This window comes from Corvus hawaiiensis, chromosome 3, assembly GCF_020740725.1.
Source record: "Corvus hawaiiensis isolate bCorHaw1 chromosome 3, bCorHaw1.pri.cur, whole genome shotgun sequence".
Lineage (NCBI taxonomy): Eukaryota > Metazoa > Chordata > Aves > Passeriformes > Corvidae > Corvus > Corvus hawaiiensis.
This window is the reverse complement of record NC_063215.1, coordinates 30,520,511-30,543,615: the sequence shown is the minus strand read 5'-3', so window position 1 is coordinate 30,543,615 and position 23,105 is coordinate 30,520,511. Positions and strand designations below refer to the sequence as shown.

At 36.9% G+C, this 23,105-nt stretch overlaps 1 protein-coding gene across 8 annotated transcripts in view; it reads right to left on the bottom strand.

Moving 5' to 3' along the window:
• The window catches only part of COL19A1 (collagen type XIX alpha 1 chain), a 187,579-nt gene that overhangs the window by 84,473 nt on the left and 80,001 nt on the right, over nt 1–23,105 (bottom strand). For 6 of the 8 annotated variants that reach the window (XM_048296721.1, XM_048296717.1, XM_048296719.1 and 3 more), the window contains 3 exons: nt 12,609–12,662; nt 4,692–4,745; nt 3,963–3,998 (listed from right to left, as the gene is read on the bottom strand). In XM_048296721.1, coding sequence (XP_048152678.1) covers nt 3,963–3,998; nt 4,692–4,745; nt 12,609–12,662 — 144 coding nt within the window. The remainder of the gene's footprint in view (nt 1–3,962; nt 3,999–4,691; nt 4,746–12,608; nt 12,663–23,105) is intronic. The other 2 variants (XM_048296720.1, XM_048296723.1) reach the window with 1 other exon arrangement.

Genomic DNA, 23,105 nt, shown 5'->3' with positions numbered 1-23,105 from the left:
AATAATTTTTGCGTCTTAAAAAGCAGTGGTACTGTTTTGCCTGTTTTGCATTTTGGCATATGCTCATCTACCTGATAGGTTGTTACAGCTGTCGGGTATTTATGAATTCTGCCATACATACTGCCTGGAAATATCCCTCGTTCCACACTATAACAGCTACATATCTATCAGATGAACACTTAAAAATACATCTTTTTTCCTCCAAGTAATAATCCCTTCATTCTCTTCTGTATTTTCTCATGTTTTCACGTTTCTCATGCTTCTGGAGCAGTGGAGGATTTCCTACTCATTAGGGTTGCACAAACACTTTTAGACACAGAGTCAGTGATATCTTTTAGACTTTGGCAGTCTTTAGACAAATGAGAAAGCCAGGAATTTCTACTGCTTGCTGTTACATACTTGTGTAGATTACCTACAGGCAACTTTCCCTGGACCAACCAGCTGCTGCATTGCAGCAGTCTCAGTCTTTTGCTACCTTCACATTCCCTGTGCTAAGGACAGAAGCATGGTACAGGTCTGTGTATGACGAGAATGTTCTGACCCTGAACAACACTACTGATGGTCTAGTTTATACTGAAATCAGAATATATGATAGACCTCATGCAGCTTATTCCACTGACGTACGATTTCTATGGAAACACACAGGAGTGGAAAAGCTGCACAGGGCAGTAGAGCTCTGTATAATCCCATCATTTACCACCTGTCTCTGTATGCAATGGCACTGGGGCAGGAGGTCAATGACCCAGGCCCAGTTGTCTAGTTTGAGCAAAACCAAGTCCCTTTTAATATTCCTTCCCTCCCTCTCTGCCCAAAAGTCATATTCAGGACTTAGTTCTAACTGTGTGCCATCATTTTCACTCCTCTTCCCTCCCTGCCCCCCACCATAATCAGTAACTTATCTTTTAGATAAAAATAAACAATTTTCACATTAGGGAAAAATAAAAATTACTAGAAGCAGAGAATAAACTTATGATATTATGCCTCCATCCCAAATTAATGGAACATTTAAAAACTTTAACGGGATTCATAACTGAAACACTTACATCATATTTTGGCTATAACAGCACGAATGGTTCTGACATAGTAAGTTCTCATTAAGTGACACATGAACCATGATATTATCTGACCTACTATTTATTCACAGCAAGATATGACATCTTCCTTTCATGATTATATATTGTAAGAGTCACAGCCACACAGAAGTCACACAAATAAAACCACTCTGAAAACTGAATTTTGCCCTAGCCACCATCACTCATGTCATTCATCTTCTTTTAGCTCTTGCCAACAGAAACGCAGGACTATTTACAGTGGCAGAGAGAGGAAAGCCTTCCTGCTGGGCTGTATATTTCCACTCTGCTGTAATCTGTCTTCAAACTGCTAAACCCATTCACACTCACTCTTGTCTACATCAGTTACTTACATCCCTCTGAAGACTGTGTCTGCTTTCCTAAAATGTAATCTTTTTGTTTAAAAACCATAAAGATGACCATCAGTAAATGTACCAACACAGAGACATCTTGTTGTGCTGGAATCAGTGAACTGAAACATTTGCACAGCATTCTGTAATCAAAGAAATGCAGTTCTTTGACAGTCCATTTTATGAAATTGGATCACTTCAGGTACAGAAGGAGTAAGTTCAGTCAGTCTGAAAGCAGCTTCTGATTCAGCAGTGTGCCCTGGAAGCCAGGAGGGACAAAAGTATCCTCGGAGGCATTAGGCACAGCATCGCCAGCCAGGCAGGGGAGGGGATTGTCCAGCTCTGCTCTGCACTGGGGTGGCCTCACCTCGAGTGCTGTGTTTGGGTACCACAATATAAGAAAGCTATTAGGTTCCTAGAGAGTGTCCAAAGGAGGGCCACAAGGAGGAAGAAGGACCTTAATGGGAAGAGCAGCTGAGGTCACTTGGTCTGTTTAGCCTGGAGAAGAGGAGAGTAAGAAGAAATCTCACTGCAGTTGCAACTTCCTTGTGAGGGGAAGAGGAGGGGCAGGCACTGATTTCTTTTCTGTGGTGACCAGTGACAGCATCCTAGAGGGAATGGCCTGAACTTGTGTCAAGGGAGGTTTAGGCTGGATATAAGGAAATAGTTTTCCACCCAGAGGGAGGTTGGGTGCTGGAACGGGCTCCCCAGGGCAGTGGTCACAGCACCAGCCTGACAAAGTTCAAAGAGCTTTTGGACAGTGCTCTCAGGCACATGGTGTGACTCTTGGGGATGGTCTTGCGCAGGGCAGGGAGCTGGACTTGATAATCCTTGTGGGTCCCTTTCAACTCAGCATTTTCTATGATTCTTGCTATCATACTACTGACGCCTGAGTATGATTCTTAGGAAAGCTAAGTGTCTACAACAGCAACTTAAGACAATGAACACATTAAAAAAAGAGACTTAACTTACTCAGGTACTTCTGTCAGAACAGATGTACTAATTTTCCCATAATTTATTAAAAAATGCTCAAAAAACTTGTTCTATTGTCTTCGAGCTCACACAAAATAGATATCCTCAGATTTTTTCCTGTCTTGTCTTCAGACATATCCAATTCCTATTTTTGTGATCCTTTCAAGGCCTGTAAGAATCTGTCTAAAGCAAGACATACACCAATGCATCTACTACAGTAAAATTGCAGGTTATTAATAATATTTTAATAATATATTAACTCTTCCAACACACAGTTTGTATATTCAAGAACTTAAGGGCATGAATGGACCTGTTTACCTCTAGCAAGACATGAACTACAGCAAAGAGTCACTGACTTTGGGACACAATACTAACTTCTTCCCAGGAAGTCGAGATACAGGATATTAGATTTCATAATCCAAAAAACAAGTACTCTAAAACATGGCAACTTAATTTTGAAACCTTAAGAGTAGAATTTATCTTTATCATATGGATTTCTGTTACACCCTTCATGTTTGTAAGATCTAATGGAGATCCTTGGTGCTACAGTGTTGGAAATTAAGAGAGGGAAAAGACAATGTATAATCATTTACACTATGAATGACAGTTCTTTTGAAATTTATTTAGGATTACATTGGTAATATGAATAGTATAGATACAGTTCATAACACTGAGTCTGGGAGAAGAGCTATTTATGTTGTGAAACTACAACCTGGGAATTTAGAAGCTTATGTCTCTTTTTTTTTTTTCATTTTTGCCACCCTCTTTTGCACCACTTTGAATTGTTTTTACCCAAATAGACTGTTCTGAATGGAACTGCTTTTCATCTCAGCTCATAAGCAATATCACTAGAATTCAGACAGGATTTATTACTTTTATGAAGCAAACAAGGCATGGCCTGGAGAGTTTTGGGAACACTTTTCTTCAGGCTTTGTACATGCTTGGGGCCTGGTTCATTGCAAGGAAATTAAGAACATTTTCTACCATCACGAGCAGTATCTCACTAGAATACAATACATGAGTCAGTCCTATTTTCTGGTGTACCAGAACCTCAGAAAAAAACTGTTAAATCCACACTTAAGATGTCTTTCCTTGATACTTAAAAACACCTAATCATCATGTCTGACCTCATAACTTCTTTTCTTTTTTTCAATAAATCACTTGAAAGCAAATACATGAATTAATGACCAAATTAGTGACACAGTCTGATACAATACCCTAAAAGCACTGATTGTTTTTGCAAGCTTTAACTGAAAATTACTTTTCCCTAAAAATAACAAGGGAATTCTTTCACTTTAACAAATATACTATTATACTATTTATACATGGAATAAACAAGATAATATCCTTGCTAGCATTTGGTAGGACACAAGATGTTTTAAACCTGCTTATTTTTTTTATATTTACAGAATTCCCTTCATAAGTCATATAGAAAATGTGGAGGCACTCAGAAGAAAGGGACTTGACTTTTAGGTTTATTAGTAGAAGTATTTACATTGCAAAAAAGTGAAAAACATGCAGCATTTATTAGGGATTTTCTTTTGGCTGATTTTGCTTTACATGTACTCACACTCAAGGCAGCCGGTCCTGGAGGTCCTGCATCTCCCTAGTTAAAACAGGAGAGGAAGTAAACCAACAATCTCTTTAGTTATATATATTTAACCTCTAGACCTTTTAGAGAATATGCAGCGCTGCAGAAGTAATTTCAGTACAATCATCAAACAAGCTGATTATGAAAATATGTGAGTAAAGTGATATTCTTCTCCAGTAATGGCATAGATATACACAGTTCACCACAGGTTAAAAGGAAAAAAATCCCAGGCCTCTGCACAAATGAATCACAGCTTAAAAAAAGCAGTCCTTCAAAACACATTTCCATATGTCAAGTTACAAGCTGCAGCTTACATGCACAAGGTGGCCGCTGAGGTCAGTGTGACAGCTCGCATATGTAAAGACATCTGACTGTGTAAATATTCACAGAATTAGGTCACTGAGGTACAAATCCCATCTGAGACCTGAGACCTTCAGGTTTAGCTCATGGGAGCAAATTAGTGCACGCAGAGAGCAATTCAGAACACCAAATTTAGGCTCCTGCTCAGAACCCCTTTTAAAATTCGTTGTGATAAAGGGTGCTTGTCTTTTGCATTTACAGTTAGCCTGTACTCCTATCCTTCAACCCTTAAGTTGCACAAATGGCAGCAGTGGGTGTTTGCCACGCATAGTTATGGCAACGTGTTCAAAACGTAAGAATATCATGCACACTCACATATACATACAACTCCATAGATTTAAAAGGTACCTTTTCTCCTTTTGGACCAGCCACACCAGGACTACCAGGATCACCTTTTAGTCCCTGGGCAAGAAGAAAAATGCATATTTGTTGTCATCTGTGAAAAATGTTGGACAAAATCCTGTAGCACTGTGAATTAGTATATAGTAAACAAATAGGCCTTAAAATTCTATCATATTATTAGTACTTTCTCAAAATTCCTTATTTTCATTATTTTGTGAACAGACAAACATCCATCAAAGACTGCATGTGTCTTCAACCCATAATTAAACATTCGAAGCCAATGTACTTTATTGTGCCCCATTATGGTAAGTAGTGAGTAGAAATGCAAAGTTCCTTGCAGTCCCAGTAGGTTTGTGTCTTGCATGGCCAACAAAGATAAAATGGAATACTAAAGGGAGTGCTAGTACATTCACTTGAAAGCTGCTAAAATTGGGAAAGAGGCAGAGGTGGACAGAGAACTTCAGATTTTATATTTCAAGTAGCAGTGCTGAACTGGTGAGCTCCAGGAAGGTACAGCTCAGAGCTGCTGCACATCTTCCGACACTCATTTTCACCAGTGCTCAAAAAGGCAATTAGAGAAGTAATTGATTCCTTCATGCCTCCTTCTTACTTCTGTCTTCAACTGGGGAAGCAAAGAGTACTGCCTAGACTTACACATTACATACACAGCCATTTATTTCATGCTCACAGGATCAGAGTGGTTTGGGTTGGAACGCACTTCTAAAGATCATCTGGTTCAACCTCCCCTGCAGCAAGCAAGGACATTGTCAATGGGATCAGGTTGCTCAGAGCCCTATCCAACCCAATCTTGAGTGTTTCCAGGGATGGGACATCTACAGCCTCTCTGAGAAACCTTTTCCTGTTTCCATGTTTTCACCACTTTCATTGTAAAGTATTTCCTACTTACACCTAGTCTGAATCTACCCTCTACAATTACACAACTCTTCCACTAAGAAGTTCTCACCAGAAGCACCCAAAACCCCCTGTAAAATATCTTTAGTACCCAGCTCACAATCTTTGTTGTCTTCTCCTTGCTGCAAAACAAATGGAAAAATGACAAGTTTCAAAATATGCCCAGCAAATTCAAGCCATTCTACAGCAATGAATGAACTTTATTCTCATGCTGGAACAACCTACCAAGAATTCATTTTCATTTAAGCTGAGAGATTTGTCTTGTACCTTCCCTCTGACCACTGCTTTAGTGGCATGAGAGACTGTGTATATTGAAAGTCAGAGACACCTCTACAAGTTCAAAAATTTTACTTAGAAATGAAATGGCGACAATGTAGTCAATACAAGACCCAATCATAATGAGACACTCCACAAGTAGGCCACCATCATTATTATTCTGAAGGTTCAATAGGTCAAGGATAGAAAAGATTCATTTACATCTGAATTAGGGTTTACAAACTAAAGTTCTTCCAGCTCCCTTTTTGTCCTTGCAAACTCTCTTCCTCAGTTTGCAATTATTAGGAAGATAGAGACAACTGGCATGAAAATGGTAACTAACATCTGTGCCTTGGTGGGTACAGAAACATGAAATCAGTGAGTGTTCTAAATACTGCGTATTTGTGCAACTTCACTTCCTGCTAAAATTACATTAATTCACCATCTGGAAGGAACATCATTTAGAACTATATGAGCATTTAAGTACCCACTTTGGTTTAAATTTGTGGTTGTTGTAAATACCCCTGATTTAGCTTTGATTTGTTCTTTATTAAGCTTGCCAAATATGTAATAGTTAAATCAGAAGTAGTTTTGCTGTTTGAACTTAAAAATTGTAATAGGCAGATGGATTCAAAAACCAAGCCAAAAAATTGCTTTCTTTTTACAATCTGCATATTTATGACATAGCTTTAATATTGTCTCCATTTGCTACATTTTACTTTCCACCTCGTTCTGAAAGACTGCATAAAACACAAATAATCCATATTCTTAATGCCATTTTAGGGATTTTTCAGGTATGCAAACTGTATGGATTTGGCTCAAAATCAATGCTAACAAATCAGCAGTGGAACAATAGTTATGAGTTTAGGAATGAGCTCTTAGGCTGTATGTTACAGAAGACAAAAGATAAGGCAAAAAAAAATTCTGCAACTCACAGATGGTGACATATATTTGTGTGTCTCTACTGAATAGAAAAGGCAACTGCAGATGAAAGATAGTGAGCCCAAGCCACGCACTGTCAAACTACGAACCTTATTTTTTCCTAATTGCTGTGTTTAAAGCTTTTAGTAATGTTCCTGCTAGAGCACCTCAGTGAGGTGTGCAGTCTGACAGCTACTGCAGAGATGACAACCACAGCAATTGACCTCAAATAAAAAGAACAAGGGGAAACTACTTGTTTTACAAGAAACCTCACAGTGTTTGAAGGATTTTTAAGGACCCAATGTTACAGACCCATTTTAAGTATTTCTGGTTCTCCTACACATTATAAATGCATTTAAAAATATTATAATCTTAATAAGTTCCAGACACAGTCAATGTTTGCAAAAAACACATCTGGGACTGCACCATGCCTATTCATCCCCACAGTCACCCTTTTGAAGCTGTTGAGAGGTTTAGCTGCTGCTCACAGTCCCTGAAATGCCATAAGAATTAAGAATTCCCATGCCAAGTCAAATCTGTATCCACTTTTAGCACAGTACAGTAGGGTATCCTGTCTCTGGCAGAGACCAGAACAGGATGCATCAGTAAGATGAATGTGGTTATCTAAACAGATATAATTTGGATGATTTTAGACCAAGCCTTAAGTTAGAAAAGCTTATTTTCTGCAATGTTTTAGGAGAACAAGGTCAGCTTTGAAAAGAAACAAATTTCTATTGATCTAAGGAGTCTGTGACCAGATTTGCCAGAAATTCAAGAACAGGTTAAAAATTCCAGCAGCTCTCATAACAGAAAGTACTCTCATAACAGTAAATTAATTGAGTATTGAATTCTATCCCAGTCTAATTCTAGCTTTTTGGGACCAATATAATAATATACATTCGTGAGTTCATGAACAGTCATCAGCTGATGCATTTTCTCCTCTAAAAGGACTACAGCTTGGTCTTTTTACAGGTCACAATAAACTTACATTATGGTTCCTCCATTTTTTGGAAGCCAAAATGTAAAGTAAGCATTAGAATATGTATGTATAAGGCCAATTGAAAGCTAACAAGATAACAACACTGGAAATAGCAGAAATGAGAAGTGTTCTATATACATATATAAAATCAGACTGATAACTGTAATACAATTTTCAATCAACAGGGAAATTACTGGAACAACTGTATCACAAATACCAGTAAGGGTGTGAATTGGGGGTCACTGGGGGAAAGATTAAATTAGAGGCAGAGGGGATGACAATGGTATTTCTTCTGGTGGAATAAAAGAAAAACAGATAAAACAGGTAAAATGTACCACCAGCTGACACCAGGTACGTTTCTCAACAAAAAAATGCAAAGATCAGCTGTAGCCAAACCAGAACACTCCAGCAGTTCCTAGCAGGAGCCAAATGTTGTCTACTGGAATTGCACCTATTTGTACAGCATAAACTATGCTGCACGCATGTGGCATCAGAAAATGCAGTAAAATTGCAATAATATTTTTAGAAGAACAGGTTTTCAACTCTAAAAGATGCCTTTTGGGGAAGACATAATTCGTTATTTGCAATTCCTTGCTGTTCATTAGAGTAATCTGGTTCAATGTCACATCAGGTTGAAATTTCCTAGAACAATACATATTATCTAATGTACGGAAAAAACAGTGCACAGCTCAACGCTCTAATCAACAATGTGCAACCACATTATTATAGGTCAGATCAGTTATCTCTACTGAGTAACATAACTTGGAAATACTCTAAGCACTAAGAACAGTAGTACATTTTCTTCACAGAGCAACCTTTAAATCTAAATTAACAACAGCTTCAAAGTCGGCTGTCCAATGCCAACCTGTACATGTTGGGATAACTCTTCTAATTTAGCACAGTGCTTTCATATCTCCAAACAATATACTTTTTTCAGTTGATGTCTCATGTACTTTTAAGTACTGCCACTGCTCTTTTCTCACTAATGGAATTCCAAAACTTTAAATAGGTACACTACTAGAATTTACTGGACCCTAAACAATATCTACTATTTCCTAATACTTTTGTTCCTAATAGAATTCCCGGACTCTCAATATAAACAAATATCATCACCAACTTCATTTTTTCAAGAAATAGGATTCTTCCCTTCCTATCCACATATTTCCTTGCAATGCTAATACTAAGAGAGTTCAAGATTAGACAGACAGGCTCTGAGAGTGTGAAGGTAAACAACTATTACTATTATATCAAGACACTGCATCCCTTTAAAAACGTTCATACTTCTGTTTACCTTTTCTCACAAACATAAAAATAAAAAAGGTCTAATGTTTTCCATCTTTCCATTGAAAACCAGAGATTCTTTTATTGCTTACTGAACTTTAGAGGTCCATCCTTTGACATCAGGCATGTAGAGAATAACATTTTATGTAGGAAAGTTTTAGAAAAGCCACTTATGGTATTACCTTCCCCAGCAAGAGAAATAAAAATAACTAGTTAAACACTTGGTTTAATGTACATACTAGATTTTAATTTTGGTTTGTTTTACTTTTTTTTTTACCACTTACAAGAAAGACACTATTCCTCTACTAGCTATGCATGACACATGATGACAGATATGATAAAAATTGCTGTTTTGACTTACTTTTTGCTGAAGGATTTAATTTATGTTGACAAAATAGTAATTGACAGTATCCCATGGCATTCATTCCTACCTGCACCAGTGATCACAAAAAAACCATGACTCAAAAAGAGTCTAAAAGTTTCAGTGATAAAGATTTTCTTTTTGTTTCAGTTCAACAGGCAGACATATGGATACAACAGAGAACTTATTCCACAGATAGCTCTGTGGATATTTATATTGTAAATTTGTCCTTACTCCACACAGGCTATGAGTGCTTTTATCAGAGTTTTTTTCAGATAGTGTGTCTATGAAGCTGCATTTGTTACAATGATAAAAATGACAGCACTATTACATTATCACAGAATCATTAAGGTTGGAAAAGGTTTCCAAGACCATCGAGTCTAACCTTTCACTGATAACCACCTTGTCAACTAGACCAGACAATTTGTAACTCCTCGGTTACAAAAGCAGACAGACAGGTCTCACACCCAAATGTAAAACAAAATATCCAAAAGAATGGTGAAGGGAAACAACATATTAAAAAAATTGCAGGATTTTAGTGGCAGCAGTGTGGCACCTTAGTTTAATGTCAAGTAGCTAAAAGAATCTCAAGGGATGAAAGAGATACTACTCAAGCAAACTAGCTGTTCATCCTATAAAAGCAAATACCTGCTTATGGACGTGGATATGTACTACAGGAAGACTATATTAGTAACATATTAAGTTATTTATAACTACTCCTTAAGAAACTAAAAACAATGGCAATCACGTTAGGAGTATTTATAGTAAGTATTCATGTTGTCAGATGGATTTTGAATAATGTCCCTGGCTGGGACATGGCATTGTAGATCTTGGCTCAGATTACTGGAGACATAAACTGGGAGATGTGCAGAACGGTTAAATATATTCACAGTTCCCGCCTTGAAACCTGGTTCTCAATGAGATTAACTGAGCCAGTTAGCACAACCAGTGAGAGAAAGGGGAGTTAAAACTTTCTAGGTACATCATCATTACAGCCTAGTCTCCAAATCAGGTCTGGCTTCCCCTCTGTCATGCTACTTCTTTCTAGCAAGAACTTTCTGTACAGCTAAGAAAACACAAGTAGCAGCAGCAAGCAAAAGTTTTCTGTGACACCTACTTTTCTGATTTTGATTAAAATACATTCAAATATATTTCTACCATTTGTTCAAGATAAAATGTTCAGTCATCATCTTCAAGTTCTTGTGAGGATGGAAACCCTCACTCCCCCAGGCAGAGACAACAGCTGCCAGCAGGCAATGTCACTAGATTTAAGTGTTTTCAGGCTTTCTTTCCACAGAACTGCAGATTATACCAATGTAAGTAGATTAACTTGATTATTTCAGAAATATCAGATGCTACATTTCAGTTTGCAAAACAAGTTAGAGAGACACTGATAGCAACCAAGAGTCAATGATACACAGTGCTGTAAATTTAAAGACTGGCATCTCCATGCACAGTGAAAACTGAATACAAAGCATTTTATATAAGTGTTGTTAAAAAGGAATTATATGTGCATTCAAACAATATAGCGTTATACTGCCATGTGCAGTTTTAATTCTGTTTTAATGTTTTAATGACAGTTCCCATAGTAATAATAATCTACCATTTACTGACACATTGCAACAGTTCAGTAAATATTTAAAAATATGAATGTTCAGTATTTTTCACTTTCATTGTGCCACTATGTTAAATATGTCCTAGAGTTAATCAGATACTTGGTATACCTTACTCTTCCTAAAAGGTTGATGGAACAAGATCTCATGTAGTAAAGGAGATCATGTAAGACCAACACAGAAATGTCACCAGAGCTATGGAAAGAAACACAGATGTATTTTTTCCATGCTGTCAGCATATATGCATGCATGACAGAAGTATACGGTTCACCTTTACAGACAGGCAGGCTACTAGAGAATACTCTTTGAATACCTAAATGTAGTTTCAGCTTAGTACATAGTGTATGTTGTCACACGATGGACATCCACTATTACTTAAAAATAGCCTGATTTACCCAGCATTAAATTATAATTACCTAAAACAGGCAAAATATTTTTATGATTACTGTTTTTTATGGTTGCATAGAAAGCCAGGTGATGTAAAAAGTGTCATAATTATGTAGTCTGTTTTAACTGCATTTTCAGTAGATCCAGCTAGACCGCCATAGTATTTTTGTGTTAAATGCTGATACTTTTATTCTTTTGGAAAAGGTGTTAATAAAGCATTCCTAAATTTTTTTTCCAAATCCTATATCTGGATTCTAGTCTTAATGTCAGTCATTTCCCATCTGTGAGATGCTGTCTGTGTTCAATGGCAATGCTATGCAACTGGAGAGCCAGGAGTATCCAGCATTAAAACCTAAAGCCAGTGTAACCCCCATCGAGGTCAAGAGAGAGGAGGACGGGAAGAAGGTATAAAGCAAACAGCTTGCTTGACTTTATTATTATGAGTTTTTAAAACTTGCTTTTTGAAATCACGCTGGTTGTCTATTTTAGTATTTCATCGAATAAAGAAATCTGCTTTTTTGCCCTCTCATCTTGGTTTCATATATACAGAAATAAATGAAAATTTAAAAATAGGCAAAAGTAAAGTTTATGTTATGGTCATGCCTATAGTGCAGGCTCAGGTTCAAACTTGAAAGTGAACTCAATCATTAGTATTATCCAGTATTTTTAGATACAGATTTATGCTACCTTAAATGTGGGCCAGTCCAATTAACTAAGTAGGTAGTGAAATCTGGCAGTGAAAATAAAAAGTTAAATTTTGATTCTATCACAAGAAACAGATGGCACAGTGAGTGACCCACCCAGGAATGGCTAACAGCTTGTGTATTTTATTTTTCAGAAACCAAAACTACCAAATCATAGTTTTACCCTGCCTCCAAAAATATCTTCTTTTCCAGCAGATTATCTAATAAGGAATGATTCTCATCCATATTATGTTTAATCCTAATGCTTGTTTCAGTTTATCTCATGAGTCATCAGCAGAAACATCATGGAATGTACCAGCTCCTTATCCACAGCCCTCCTTACACGACGTGCTAAGACCTCCTCAGTCAAATGAATGCAACTCTTCTTCCCCTATCATCTTGTGGATGTTAAATCTCCAGGCATACATAATTTCTAAATCCATCACTCTCCTTACATAGTGTCTGAATTACATTTCTTAACCGTTCACCCAGAAGTTTGTAACTTGACTGTTTCATTATTGTTCCGTTTACCTCAGTTCCAGGAAGGCCTTCTGGTCCTGGTTCTCCTTTATCTCCTTTTTCACCCTAAAAGAATGAATATTTATTTTATTATATATACTCGAGGCAAATACTAACCACTATGTTTTTTAACAGGAAAAATATTTTACCATTCTGGTCTGTTCTACATATACATTCCTGGCTGCACAAGCCAAACTATTTCTTACATTACAACAGAAATTCTTTCCAAATAAATTTCACTGAAAAATGTCTAGCACTCTGATAGGTGAAGTTCCCTGTAGTTCATAGTGTCATTGAACATCCATAAAACCTCACCACATTAGAAGAACATTCTTGTTTCTTGCTCTGTTTCAAGAACATGGTGGTGAAACAGAAATTTACACTAGGGAACAGCTTAGCTTTTGAAAATCTTAATATTACTTTTTTTTTCATTCTGAGACTCAGTTTTGTTATCAGATGCTTAAAGTAAGTGTTTGTTTAAAAAGTCCTCAATATTATTACTTGTCTTTGACTCATACTGGTATATGGTTCACTATTTGCACTTGAAAAATGGAAATAACTTTTATTCTGAAAGTTTTCTTACTTTCAGTAAGTAAGAAAGTATGAATATGAACAACATTAATCAAAAGAAAAAAAAATGGTGAGAAGGTTCCTTCAGAATTGACTATAGCTGGTTCCTGAATTTTTTTATGAAACACTGACTACAAAACACAATAATCTTTGTAGAATACATGAAAGAATTCAGTTCCGTATTAACTCTAAGGACCATGCTATTCTAGTTAAGACATATTTCATCAAAGTGAATAAAATACACCTGCTAAAGAAGCATAATTTAAGGGAAAATATCTTCCAGAAGCAACAAGCCCAAAGAGCTCTGTAATTGCACCTGTCTTCAAATCAAGTTTGTCAAATCGAAATAAATAATCATAACATAATTCTGATAGAAGTGCGAGGACTGACTTAATTAGAGTCCAAGTTCTTCATATAAACCAAAGAAAACAAAGAGTTCTTCACTGAATTTCCATTTTCTGCAGCGGACTAAATTTGTCTGAGCAGAACCTATTCATTAGATCAGCATCGTCTTCATAATTCTGTTAGGTAAAAGGCACTGAGCTGAGATCATTCAACTAACTCCATTTGTGACACCACCCTGATTCAGAGCTATTCCTCCCATGGCAAACAACTGAAGCCTACTAACAAATTAGCTGCAGCGAACTGTGAATTTAATAATCCCACTCACAAGATGGCTTTGCTGGTTCATTGTTTCCATTTTAATACATCCTGTTGATAAGAAACTTAATGCGACACATCAGCTTGAATTATATTGTTAAGGTTTTCCCTCAAGTATTCCCTTTCTTGCTGGTCAACCACCCCCGAAAGAGCCCTGCCAGATAAATCTGTGCATTTACTGCAAAGTTCAAATGACACCAAACAGTTATAGGAATTTAACACTTATTATTTTAGTATGTTTCAACTACGGAGTCCTCTTTGTTCTATGGATTAAGACTGGTTGAGATAGTAATTTTCTTTCACTGTCAGTTAAAAAAAACCCCTCAGTTGAAATCCCAGGCGTACTATTCTTTTTTAAATAGCTCACTTAAACTTTTAGAAGAACTGCAAAAATAACATTTTACTTTTCATCACTGTGACATACTGAACATTTAATACTGCTTTCAGGATATTTCAACTAGTATCAATTACACCGTTACAATCTTGCAACAGTTATAAAGGTACATTCATATATTTGACATAATATCTCCTGAATATATTTCTAGAAGATTTACAAGTCAACCCAATTTATGGAGTTGGTTTTTTTCTTCTATGGCTTGTGTATCTGCTTTCACACTTCAAGAAAAAATGATGCACATATATACAGATTTGCTTCAGAAGTGGTAGTATCTGGTAAATGCCTTGATATATAGGTGGAAACCTAAGGTAAAAGTATCTTGTCACAATTTGTTATACAACATCTATGTGGACATAGAAAGCTAAACAGAGAGCCTAACTAAAAGATGACCATCCCCTCACCCTCACTTATCATTTGCCTTGATGTGAGATGAACAGGATGTGTTGATGAACGTGCCCTTTCTTATACAGCAGGCAGACGGTAACTTCAAAATGCCGCCAGGCAGCTCTGGACACATACAAGTGCGGCTGGTGAACGTGGGAAAGAAAGAAACGCCCCATTCCTTATGATTTACACAATATTTGGATTTAAGATGTTTCTCAGTTTCTTTGACAAAATGATAAAAAGCACCCCTTGTTAATGAACCTTGGACCTCTGCAGAGTCCCTGGCTTTCTGCCAGGTATGCAACTTTACTATGAACATATTCTGATTTTTTAATGGACTACACGATTTGCACTTGCCAAGCCTGTCGTATGGAATGTCCGTGTTCTCTGTGAAGCCAGAATTCAAACCAAACATAGGTCCAATTTTAACAATTTATTCTCACAAAAACTGAGCCAAGTCATGCTATTTCTGTCTTTATGAAGCACACTATACTGCATAATTAACAGCTTCAAATCTAGCCGATTTGCAGAATTGCTGAAGCCACTCTGCAGTGTAGAGGAGGCTGTTAATAATCGACATTGTGGCTTTGTGGTGATGTACCTTATAGATTAACAAAAGAAGAGAAAAATGTGTTAATGTTGTTTCATATGAAACGCTCCTCTCTGCTTATGCTACATTCAGATGAGACAATTAAAGACTATTGCAAAAACAATATGACAAAACTCCGAAAGCTTCAAGTCTTTTTTATTAGTTAACTAAAACTAACCCAATATAACACTGAATTGTTTGTGTTTCTTTGGGTGAATTCTGCATTCCATTACCCCAATGGAACAAGAGGATGGGGTTGCTCCAGAATAACTGCTGGGAGGGATTCAGTCTGCTGTGTGTAATAGAGGATGCACTGAATTCAGTGATAACCTTCCTTAATTACAGCCAGGGGTACATCCACAGCCTCTGCAAGATGACAGTACCAGCTTCCAACTCACTTGTCCACTTTTAAGATTGCCACATTTTCCTTGCGCACTATTTCCCTCATGGCAAAGAAATATCTGTGGAAATACAATATATTATACCTCAAAATTGACCTAAAAAGATAAAGATTTTTCTGCAACACTGCCCTATTAATGATACCAGGAATTCCTTGTATCATTTTTTGGAAGAATTTTAAAGTGCCATTGTCAACACTTGCTGAACTACTCTCCAAAGTACACAAGCTATATAGTACCACTAAGTCAGTGCAGATACTTTCTGAATTTTAACCTCTGAATCTCCATGATTTTACCTACATATATTTAAGAGAGTTACGACTTGTTATTTTTTTTAATACTTTTTGCTGTTATGCCATAGCTCTGTCTCAGCAGAATGCTCTACATGAGTTTTATTTTCTTGTGACCACTTCTCCATAGCTTCTTTTAAACTGATCTCAGCTGATAATAATGCTTATTGATTTTTCTTGAGTAAGTTAAGAATTAAAAAAATCTACATCTTCGGTTAAAAAACCTCAACCTTTGTTTCTTTCTGATTTTCTGATAGATGTCTGAAGAGCTGGGGTTATGAAAAGTTCCACCACAATAATACTCTTACTGCCTGACCTGTAAATCTTCCACAGAATATGGGATGGTATGCTTTAGGAAAGTGGCAGTACACAGGGTGAAGCACCTCAGGACTGCTGAGACACTGTACCATTTAAAAGGAGTGGAAAGCAAGGCAAACTAATGATTTTGACTCAGTTCAGACTGAGAGGTACTATGCAAGGAAACATAAGAGTGACGGAAGAAGTTCATTTCCAAACAGGCTGTAACCCTGTAGCACATAAGAGTATTTCCTAAGCAGGAAAGAGACAGCATAATACATTGCAGAAATATACTTCCTATTACTAGAAAATGAAAATCAATAGTGATGATCAGGTCACCTGGAAGCCTGTGTCTTCCCAAGCCCATATATTTAGGGTACTCAGACAAGGCAATACATCAGGTGATCACAAAGCTTTATAGAGATCAGACAGCTCAGTCGACACACTTATCAAGAAACAATGACCAAAAACATTCCAATTCCAAACCATGCCATTGTTGTCTTATGAGAGAGTCCTTAACAAGTGTTACGCCGCCTGAACCTACTGGATACCGTGTCGGGAGAAAGATCTTTCCTTCCTGCTTTTTTTACTTGGCCTTTTTTACACAGAATGTTTATAATACTGTCAATATTCACAATGCCTAATTACTGCTTGGTGTCACGTGTCACATTCCTAAGCAAGCTCTAAGCATTTCTAACCAGAGAGGCCGTATAAAGGCAAAGTACCACTTCAACTAAAGGCAAAACCTTAGGCACAGAACAATGTGAATCTAGGCCAGACAAAGGCTCCGAAGCAGCACCGATGAACTGCCTCATTCTGTCAGCAGGAATGAGGCAGCCATCCATTTTTATTCTTTGTAGAAAAACCTTGCAACATGAATCTAATTGATCCAAAAATTATTTGGATCAATTATAACTGCAACAAAAAAAAACAACACAAAAAATCCCAACTCAAACCCCAAATCCAATAAAAGTTTCGGTGTAGTGCTCTCCAAATGGAGAAATCCAATGCACAGACAACAAGAATAACCCCTGCAGCACTACTGCAGAAAAAGTATCTGGGTAATGATCTAAAATTAGAATGACTTTGCCTTAACTGTAGATTTTCCTTGAGAATGCTCTAAGCAGACTTGTCTTCCTGTGGATGAGGCAGATATAACCCTGAATACTCTTCCAGGATAACATTTCCTCCCAACTGCTCCTGGGTTCTGCTATGATTGCTCTCTCTTGAAAAATGTGTCAAACTCACATGTCAAAATAGTTTTAGTTTTTCTTAGGATGATGTCCTTGCTAAGTAAAGATTACAGTGTTTGCAGAAGGTCTTAAGGAGTCAAAAATCTCTCATTTAATAAACAAAGTATATTTTTTTCATGAAGGTGTTGAAATACAGACAAACATTAATACAAATGCCAATAATATACAAAATAACAATATTACCCAGAAGTTTGCTTTGTCCACGAGCCATTACTGCCAAGCACAGTGATTGAATAGTATGAGTTCAGAGATACAGAACAGCAAAATAAAAATTAAACCAAATAATTCAGACAAAACAGGAATACACTGATAAACCTACTCTGAAGAGCTAGCAACCTCTTCAGATTGATGGACTGTATCCACATTCATTCAAGTAACTTAGGCATACATTCCTTTTTCATACGTTCTTCATGAAAGTTCAACTCTCCCATTGCAACATCCACAAACACTGATTTCTAAAACAGTTTATTAATTCCATGGCACCCTGACAGGCAATAAAGTGTCCTCAGTCACTGTCTTGTTGCAAACTTTTATAACATAGCCTACAGAACTATGATTGAGAACTAAACCTTAAGTAATATCCAATTCTATTATTTCACATCTAGAAAATGCCACAGCAAGGCTACCAGCAATGACTTATTGAAAACACAAGTGAACAGTCCTATGATCTCTTAATGTGTTCCTTACAGAATCTCATCTTGGTTCTTATCTTCAGTGTAACCCTATCTTGTGGAAATCTAAGAGATTGTCTAACATTCCACAGTGCTGATCAGAGCTCTTAAAGGTCATTAATGAAATGAATACTAAAAGGGATTAAGATGTTCTGTGGTAAGTGGAAAAAATAAGATACACAGAACACCTTTTCATCTAAGAGACTTGTTCGGGTAAAAGAAATGTAAAGACCCAACTTTATCCTTCTGGGTAATAGATATTAGCCAGCACAAGAAGAAAAAATAGTGAGATTTTGGCTAACTCTTGCTTGCTACAATGTATGCAAATCTAATCACAATCTCACATTCAGTGTGTTTTTCAATAATAAACGTCCCAACATAAATAATTAATATCCTAATCATGCTTAAGAGGTTCACACTGGCTTTTCTTTCTGCCACATGAAATGAAGACTTTGTGTTTTGCAAACTTTGCTTTGCATGCTATCCTGCCATGGCCCATGCTGTCACTACCATTTCAATTTCTTTTTCTTTTCTTTCAAGCCTTTCAATGTCAAGGGGAAAAATACTAACAAAATCAACAATCAAAACTCCACTCTTCATGGTAATTATTTTATCATAAACTCCCAGATCTAACTTGAAAGAAAAATTCTTGACCCAAGAATAAAGTTTTATTCATAGAAATAAGAAAAGCAGTACAACCTAACGCATGAGCTATCTAAAAGTAGAGTTTCAGTCTCCTAGATAATATGTATTCCTAACATTCACTTGAATATATTAATACTCTCTTCAGAAAGTATCATCAGTCAAGTGCAATGTTTTTGTAAGGAAGAGTCACTAAACTTTTTCATGGTGACCTTCATTTGCAAATGCTACTTGGTATTTCATGCAGAGGCTTTAGTGGATGTAAACAGCTTTCTAACATAACTCCCTAGAAAGACCCAGAATATATTTTAAAAACTCAAAAACCCCATCATTCTGAATAGTAATGGATATTCTATTCTTTACTCACTTCATATAGCTGAGTTCTACAATAAATTCTACACGCGGAATACCATTCCAGTTTAAAAATTGGTGTACTGCATATAATTTATTGTGCTATACCTTTCCTCATAATCCAAAAGCAAAAAGGCTTTCCAAAATATAAAGAGTCCTGAATTCAGTCAGACAACTCATACATGCATCTTTCCATGCAGAGACCATACAGGGAACACTCATGGTCCAGTTTTCCTCTCCTTCTACAGTGTCTCTGGCTAATCTCATCTGCAAATATAAAATCAACAATCATTTCTATGAGTCATCAGTTATATCCAGACCTGACTCCTCGCCAAGAGCGTGCCTTAACTTTCCAGTACCTCATATCTAATCTATGTTTGAATAGTTAGAAATATTTCTTTCAACATTTTTAACTTGAGAAAGCTTCCTCTTTCTGTCACTGTAAAAAACACTGGTTCTATTGGTGAGCAAGAACTGGAATTATCTTGAAGTGTGTCTCTCAGATACCAACCACATCCAGACCATAGACAAAATGTTTTTCATCCCTCTACACAGCTTCTACTTTGACCCAGGCTTTTTTCACAAATAGTCTCTCATCCTGCTCTCACCTACCTGTTAGGAATGCCATGGCTAAAACTCTGTTCATCATTTATCTTCTCCTGTGATGGTTCTCATGCACACACACTTAAATACCAGGACATCTAAGTGCAAAACTCAGTGCACAGCTTGGCATTAGAAGGCTTACATGAGGTCATACCATTCATCCCCATTCAATAATCACTCCCTTCAACTCAATTCCTCTTTAGTGTTATGAACACTGCACAATGGGTGTAGCATCATTTTTCATACTATTTTTTTTTAATTAGCCAGCCAGGTCTGGTTGTTCTGTCTTAATTCTTACATTTTAATTATAATAACCCTTGGATTAAATAAATGGTTGACTCTGTCTTTATACATTGCCTAACACAAGGGACTCATAATACATGTCTCAATTTGCACAAATACCTGAGCTATTACAGAGTTTTGTTCTTATATCACTCAAGAACAAAACTAATAGCTGAATTTGGCTCTAAGTTTCCCCTCACCAAACTCCTCAGTAATTTTAAACTTAAGTATCTTGTGTATCTATCAATAGATTAAAACCTCAAAAGAAAAAACTGTCTCATTTAATGAGCAGATTATTTTTCCATTTCTTAAGTAAATACTAGAAATAGATTTGACTTTCAGCTACAATTGTTTAAAATTCTATCTGCCTTTTAGTGGGGAGGTTTCTGTTTATACCGGGTTAGTGTTAGTGTTGAATGAAGATTTTTCCGTAGGAGGAATAAACTAGTTTCTTTTCAGGGCTTGTCTCCTAAGGCAACCGAAAGCCAATCTGTTCTTGACAGCAGTTGACAAATAGTACTGCTTTCACAGAACATAGTATTTTTCAGACACACATGCTTTCATGGTTTTGGCAGGGTATTGCTATTGTTATTTATACTCTAAAAGATGTTCTGCAGATGGTTAAAGCTGCGTCAAGTGTTTGCACAAGCTGATGGACTGCTACATCTCTTCTGCCAAAGGCTGCACCTCTAGCTTTATTTCTGTCACATGACAGCCAGAATAATAGCCTATTCTGTAGCTGTGACTATTAGCCATGTTCATCAGGCCCACACAGACAGCGGTATCAGTTATCTATATTTTCTTAGACTACAATGAGGAGTTTATTGAGGTCATAGAAATGCATGCTTTAGAGCAGGAAACTGGTGTTTCAATAAAGCTCCCACAAACCCTGGTACAGTTTAAAGACATGGTATATTCAACCCCTGATGGATATTTATTTGAGGTGGAGAGTTGACCTGTGTTAAAAATAAACACACCCTGCTCAGTCAGACTTCACTAAGGTCAGTTCAAAATATAATTAGAAAAGTAGGAAATTTCTGCCTTTTGCACAAACCTTAGTAAACAGAGATTTAAGGCAGGAAGTTTTCCCTCCTTTTGAGAGGATCAAAATCAACAGCTCCCACTTTCCTGGCAACTGTCCATACAAACAGCCCACATTGGTTTTATGGGTACCATCTATAGAAATATTTATATTTCTCTTCTAGCTGAACCACTGTGCAGCAAGGTGCAAAAAATCAATGGGTCTAGAACAAATAGGTGGGACAATATTCTGCAGCCTACTGAATGGGAACAATTTTCTTTACAAAGGTCATCCTAGGAAATCTGAACTGTATTTACTGTCCAGCTACCAACAACAGAAGGAGTTTAACTTACTGCTAGCCTTCAATAAGTTCGTAAAACTGAAAAGGGCACATGGATAAAGCCTTTTTCTTTATCTGTGCACAATATGTACTGGCCTTACTATACCAAGATCAGTGATATGCTCCCTGCAGACATCTAAGACAACTCAGTCACCTACTTTTCATCTGCTGTCACAGAAACTACCAGCAGCTGTTGCAAATTAGTTGCTCTTCTAGGCCAGCTTCTTTGGCTTCTTAAACTAAAATTTAACAATACACAAAGATGATGAATGAGCATACTGTATAAAGTAGCATCATAAAGCTGCTGATTGGGTTAGCTAAATTAGCACAGCCTTCTGTACAATTTACCATTCTTGAACTTTTGTGCAGATCCTTTGTAACAGCCTTAATACCCTTGACTTCCATGTCATGTTATGTCATATCAGGTCTTCTTCAAAGTATTTTTTACTTATGCTCATATGAGATAGACTGTGGCACAAAAGAAATGATTTATGGAGAAAATGGCACAGAATACTAGATGTTAACACTGTATTTTGTTGGAGTTATTCCAAACCTACACTGAAGTAGCTTTAGTCTGGTTTCATGAATTCATTAGCCATTAGCAATTGCAGCACCCCAGGCTTGTTCCCAAAGTTTATCTTTCAGTGTAGCTTCATCCAAAAGTAATCATACTGTTCTTTTCCAACCCAAAAAGTCATCTGTATGGATCTGCAGCACCTTTTAGTCACTAAAAGATGCCTATTCTTCTGAAATACATTGGTTGCTGAAGAATAGCCACATACCAGTCTGAAGAAACAGAATCTGCAGGGTTATAAACGCAGTAAACAGAGGCATTTTTGGTCTAAACAGTTCCCTGACTTGTTTATTTTACTAGGAATCACACAAACAGTTGCAACAGCAGTGCGCAGGGACACTGGGAATAGGAAGCAACTGGAAGGGAGGAGATTGGAAGGAAGACCATTTTTATAATTGACAGTATTACATTAATAAACATCAACTACTGCTAAGTGGAGAAAAAAAAAGTGCTTTGGAGACTCAAATATACTTAAAGATGTCTATTGCTGACTTTCCAGTAGTAACATCCACATCTGTGTTTGTGGGTTGTAGAAAGATTCCCCTGCTCACATGCACACACTGAGTGCTAGTTTTAGTATATTCATGAACACAGTTCTGTCATCTCCTCTTCTACAATGACCAATGTGTGTAACCATTTTTTTGTTTCTTCTTTCATCAAATTGTTCATGAATTCTAATAGTTTTCCTCACTGTAAACAACTCTCACTCAAAATTGCAAAAGCCCTTATAAAAAGCCCATTGACTTAAACTTGTTTAAGAAAAAGAGGATAGACTTAGATAATATAAAAGAAAGAAATTGTTTGCTACCAGGGTAGTGAAGGACTCGAACTGCCCAGAGAAGTTGTGGGTGCCCAATCCCTGCAAGTGTTCGAGGCCAGTTTGAATGTGGCTTTGAGAAACCTGGTCTAGTAGAAGGTGTCCCATGGCAGGAGGATTGGAACTAAATGAGCTTTAAGGTCCCTTCCAAATCAAACCATTCCATGATTTTGTGATTTCATCTATAAATTTACATCCTCGCCTTCATGCCTATTTTATGAATAGAATTTTTAAAGAAGTATCAAAGTATGAGACTAAACTATAGGAACAACAAGGCTCCATAAGCATGTATGCAATTTATGCCAAATGTTATTTCTAAATATTGCAGCATCAATACTGTTTATTAGATTATCCTATTGCTCCTTCTCCT